The sequence below is a fragment of the Pongo pygmaeus genome, chromosome 3, assembly GCF_028885625.2.
Source record: "Pongo pygmaeus isolate AG05252 chromosome 3, NHGRI_mPonPyg2-v2.0_pri, whole genome shotgun sequence".
Taxonomy (NCBI): Eukaryota; Metazoa; Chordata; class Mammalia; order Primates; family Hominidae; genus Pongo; species Pongo pygmaeus.
The window spans coordinates 134,216,616-134,222,653 of record NC_072376.2 but is presented as its reverse complement, the minus strand read 5'-3'; the positions used below and the strand labels follow the sequence as shown (position 1 = coordinate 134,222,653).

Sequence of the window (6,038 nt, the reverse complement as noted above, 5' to 3'; positions counted from 1 at the left end):
TAATTAGAGGCAGAAACTATTTTATAGTCTAGACAAAAGTTATTGATAACAAGAAAAGGTAAATATTAAGCCAGTCAGGACAAGAAAGCTGTGGAATACAGGAAAGAGAGCTGGAAACCAACTCTAAGAGGGAAAATAAAATATTGAATATGCTATATTATGGGAACATGGAGAATTATGATCTAAAAGCAAATGTCATGCTTGTAGCCAATTAACTATATGCTTCAGCAGTGTGGACCATCAGGACCCTGCAGGTCTTTGGACATGCCAGATCCCATCAGAAACTCTGGGATGTCCCTGAATAGGCTTCAGATGATGATTCTGGTGTCATGCTAGGGTAAATGGGGGCATGTTTTTCTTATGCTCTTTGTAATCCCCATGGAGACCTTAACTATGTGTCCACAATATTGAATAACAGACTGAATCCAAGGAAAGATCTTACAGAAAATAGTGTCATCAAAATTGACAAGAAAAAAGACAAAAAAGAGCTTGAGTTAAACAATGTGTTAAGTAAATTGAAATTATAATCAAAGTACTTCAAGCCAAGATATTTCTACAGACGAGTTCTCATTTTTCAAGGAAGAAAAATTCTTTTCTTATTTAAATTATTCTGAAAAAATAAATAGGAGTAATCTGATCACCTTATTTTATGAGGCTAGTTAAATTATGACTCTAAAACCAGGTAAGAGTAATGCAAGGAAATCATGGCCTACTTTTCCTTATGGCAATAGAGGTAAAAATCTTAAATAAAATATCAGTAACCAAATCCAACTGTGTGAACCAGAGTATATTATGATAAAATAGGCTTTATATTAGTAATACAAGGATGATTTTACATTAGAAAAATCTATCAATGTAATTCCCACATTAAAATATTAATGGAGAAAAATAATTATCTCAGATGATACAGAAAGTTACTTGATACCACACTTATTTAAAATAATTTTTTTTAGTAAGTGAAAATAGAAGAGAATTTCCTTACTGTGGTGAAGGTACGTATCAAAGTCCTGTAGCAAATATTATGGTTAATGAAGAAACTCAGACACAGTCCCTTTAGGATCAGGGATAAGAAAAAGTTGCCTGTTCTCATTGTTACCGTTTAACATACAGTGACAGGTTTTGGCTAACTCTACAAGGAAAAAAAGCAACTAAGATATGTAAATATTGGCAGAGATAAAACACCTTATTTGGAGATAATAATGTTATATAGCAAAGACAACAGGATCAACAGCAACTTGTAATTAATAACAGAATTCAATGTTTGCCAGAATTAAGATCAACTTAAAAAGCCAATAGATAATTGCACATTCATTGGCAAAAAAATGAACCTCAACCTAAACTTTACACTTTAAACAACTAACTAAAAATGGATCATAGATTTAAAATATAAAAATAAACTATAAAATTTCTAGAAAACAATATAGGTGAAAAATGTCAGGACTTAGAACTAGGCAAAGAGTTTTTAGACTTGACACCAAAACTATGATTAATAAGAGGAAAAACTGATAAATTTTACTTACATTAAAAGCTTTTCCTCTGTGAATAACCCTGTTATAAGAATGAAAAGATAAATTATGAACTGGGATAAAATATTTCCAAGTCACATAACTGGCAAAGGCCTTTTATCTACAATGTGTTAAATTCTCAAAACCAATCAGAAGAATACAAACAATTGAATTAGAGAATGTACAAAAGATATAAACAGTCAGTTCATCAAAGAGGATATACAGATGGCAAAAAATAAAAATATGTTCATAATTCTTAGCCATTAGAGAAGTGAAAATGAAAACTATAATAAGATATCACTACATATCTATCAGAACAGCTAAAAAAATAGTTATAGCACCAAATACTGGCAAAGATGTGGAGAAAACAATACTTACACACCACTGATGGGAATATAAAATGGTACAGTCATTCTGGAAAATAGTTCAGCAATTGTTTTCAAAACTAAAAACGGACTTAACATAAAACCCAGCAATTGCTCCCCTGGAAATTTATTTCAGAGAGCTCAAGACCAGCCTGGCCAACGTGGTGAAACCCCATCTCTACTAAAAATACAAAAATTAGCTGGGCATGGTGGCAGGTGCCTGTAATCCCAACTACTCAGGAGGCTGAGGCAGGAGAATCGCTTGAACTCGGGAGACGGAGGTTGCAGTGAGCCGAGATCGTGCCATTGCACTCCAGCTGGGATAAAAGAACAAAACTCTGTCAAAAAAAAAAAAAGGAAACTTATTTTCATATTTTCATGCAGGAACTTGTACACATTCACAACAGTTTTATTCATAAGAGTCAATAAATGGAAACTACCCAAATGTCCTTCAAAGTGTGAATAGTGATAAAACAGTAGTACATCCATACCATATTACAGATTAATGTAAAGGAATGAACTATTAATACATGGAACAACTTGGATGGCCTAGAGGGCAAGATGCTGAGTGAAAAAATAATTTCAAAATGTTATGTATGTACTATAGTATATGTCACTTTTTATTTTGAAATAATTTTAGATTGACAGGAGATTGCAGCCAGTCTCATGCAGTCTTTCCTCAGCCTCTCTCAACATTAACATCTTACAAAACTATAGTATACTATTAAGAAATTGACATTGATACAATCCATAGGCTTATACATATTTTGCAGTTTGGGGAGAAGGCAGTAAGGTGTAACTCTACTGAATTTTATCAGTTGAGAGTTTTGATTGTGGTAGTTTGTGTAAAGCTACATGTGATAGCGGAACTTTCTAGAACGCTCAGTGAGAGGCGGAGGAGTGGTAACTGCCTGAGCTGCGCACAGCTCCGTGCTCCTTCCTGCTCCCTCACACACTGGCCTCAGCCCGCACCAGCAGTAGAAGATGGTGAAAGAAACAACTTACTACGACGTTTTGGGGGTCAAACCCAATGCTACTCAGGAAGAATTGAAAAAGGCTTATGGGAAACTGGCCTTGAAGTACCATCCTGATAAGAATCCAAATGAAGGAGAGAAGTTTAAACAAATTTCTCAAGGAATTTCTCTCTGATGCAAAGAAAAGGGAATTATATGACAAAGGAGGAGAACAGGCAATTAAAGAGGGTGGAGCAGGTGGTGGTTTTGGCTCTCCCATGGACGTCTTTGATATGTTTTTTGGAGGAGGAGGAAGGATGCAGAGAGAAAGAAGAGGTAAAAATGTTGTACATCAGCTCTCAGTAACACTAGAAGACTTATATAATGGTGCAACAAGAAAACTGGATCTGCAAAAGAATGTGATTTGTGACAAATGTGAAGGTAGAGGAGGTAAGAAAGAAGCAGTAGAGTGCTGTCCCAATTGCCAAGGTACTGGAATACAAATAAGAATTCATCAGATAGGATCTGGAATGGTTCAGCAAATTCAGTCTGTGTGCGTGCAGTGCCAGGGCCATGGGGAGCGGATCAGTCCTAAAGATAGATGTAAAAGTTGCAACGGAAGGAAGATAGTTCGAGAGAAGATTCTAGAAGTTCATATTGACAAAGGCATGAAAGATGGCCAGAAGATAACATTCCATGGTGAAGGAGACCAAGAACCAGGACTGGAGCCAGGGGATATTATCGTTGTGTTAGATCAGAAGGACCGTGCTGTTTTTACTCGACGAGGAGAAGACCTTTTCATGTGCATGGACATACAGCTGCTTGAAGCATTGTGTGGCCTCCAGAAGCCAATATCTACTCTTGACAACCGAACCATAGTCATCACCTCTCATGCAGGTCAGATTGTCAAGCATGGAGATATCAAGTGTGTACTAAATGAAGGCATGCCAATTTATCGTAGACCATATGAAAAGGGTTGCCTAACCATCGAATTTAAGGTAAACTTTCCTGAGAATGGCTTTCTCTCTTCTGATAAAATGTCTTTGCTGGAAAAACTCCTACCCAAGAGGAAGGAAGTGGAAGACACTGATGAGATGGATCAAATAGAACTAGTGGACTTTGATCCAAATCAGGAAAGACGACGCCATTACAATGGAGAAGCATATGAGGATGATGAACATCATCCCAGAAGTGGTGTTCAGTGTCAGACCTCTTAATGGGCCGGTGAATAACACTCATTGCTGGCATTTAATGTGCAGTAGTGAATGAGTGAAGGACTCAATCATAATATGCTCACTACTTGCTCTTGTTTTTGTTTTAATATTCAACTATAGTAGTGTTTTAAAAAGTTAAATGAAGAATAAATGCAAATATAAAAGCTCTGACTTTGCCCTGTATGTGTGATGACTTTAGTGTGCAAGATGAAGTTTAATACCTGTAAAAACTACAAAGAAGTTCCCCTGGCATTTCTAGGCCAAACCTCGTAATTGACTTCAGCTATGTACGTGGACAAGCTTTGAAATGCTAGGTATATGTATTGGCTTCAGTGTATGACCCTTCATTGTTAAGCTATGAAAGCAAAACTCTGTATTTAACTGGCAATGAGGAAAAAAAATTTTGTAGAGAAGGGTTGGTCTGTATAGTTCTTTGTATTAAGTGGGATTCATTGTAATGCCTGTGCATTTATTCTATTGCCTCAACTGTTACTTGAAGATGGCATAATACATAATTTATCCTGTGGTATCAGTGATAAAAATGATACCTTTCTGTAGGAGGGGTTTATCATAATATGCTGCTGCTTGAAGGCTTGCACTTCCAGAATTGTGTTTCCTTCTGCTGTGCCATTCATATATATATATCCATATATATCTCGACCAGTCCTGGTCATTTGCACCCCTCCTTGTCTGTGGACCATGATAAGCCTGAGTAGTGACTTCAGAGCTGGGTAACGTAGAAATTAAAGTGAAAAGAACTTTACGTGGAGAAGTAATTTGCATGCGTAATATAAGAAGGTGTTCTTTAGGTATGTTACAGGATTACTTTAAACCATTTGACTTACGCTCCAAAGTAATGTTGGTAGTATAGCAAATTATGATGAATAGCTTTAATTGTATGTTTAAAAGTCTCATATGTTCATATGCTTAAATCTGGGTATTAGAATTCAAGCAATTCTTGAAATGCATTGTCTCCTTAATATACTAATTACAAAGCATTTCCAATGTGTGTCAAAAAAAAAAAAAAAGCTACATGTGATAAAATTCAACAGAGGTATTCCTTCCTGACCCCTCTCCAACGTGAGTACATGTATAACTGGCAAAATATGCATAAGTCATATGGACTGTATCAATGTCAATTTCTTAATATTGTACTATACTTGTGAGATGTTAACGTTGTGAGAGGCTGATAAAAGAAAATTTAATCTTGCTATGTAGTACTAAAGTATATTTCAGAGCAAAGCTATTACCACAGACAAACAGGGCCTTTTCTTAAAAGTGTCAGTTAATAGAACATAACAATCCTAAATGTTTAGGTATCTAATAACAGAATTTCAAAAAGATAAAGTGAAAAACTTTATGTATTTTCTTTTAGAAATGCAAGAAAAAATAAAAAAATTATAGTTGCATGTTTCAATGTTTTCTCAATAATTGATAGAACAAATAGAAAAGCAGTAAGTAAACAGAAGACTTAAACTACACTGTTAACTAACTTGACCTAATTAACATTTGTACAACACTCAAACTAACAAAAGTAGAAAATGTATTCAAGTGTACACGAAACATTTATCAATATAGCTCATACATTGGACCATAATAAAAGTCTCAATAAACTTAAAAAATTTGTTATACAAAGTATGTTCTTTAATCATAATGGAATTAAACTAATAATTAATCACAAGAAGATATCTGGAAAATCCCCAAGTATTTGGAAACTAATACTTTTTTTTTTTTTGAGATGGAGTTATGCTCTTGTTGCCCAAGCTGAAGTGCAATGGCGCAATCTCAGCTCACTGAAACCTCCGCCTCCCAGGTTCAAGTAATTCTCCTGCCCCAGCCTCCCGAGTAGCTAAGATTACAGGTGCACACCACCACACCCAGCTATTTTTTTGTGTTTTTAGTAGAAACGGGGTTTCACCATATTAGCCAGGCTGGTCTTGAACTCCTGACCTCAGGTGATCCGCTGGCTTGGGCCTCCCAAAGGAGAACTAACACATTTTA

At 35.7% G+C, this 6,038-nt stretch overlaps 1 protein-coding gene across 1 annotated transcript; it reads left to right on the top strand.

Moving 5' to 3' along the window:
- Positions 1 to 2,818: 2,818 nt before the first annotated feature.
- LOC129035126 (dnaJ homolog subfamily A member 1-like) lies at positions 2,819 to 4,347 on the top strand. The gene is given in 2 exon segments (XM_054485272.2): positions 2,819 to 3,003; positions 3,005 to 4,347. Coding segments are annotated over 2 exon segments (1,185 nt in total). The 5' UTR covers positions 2,819 to 2,854; the 3' UTR covers positions 4,041 to 4,347.
- Positions 4,348 to 6,038: the final 1,691 nt, after the last annotated feature.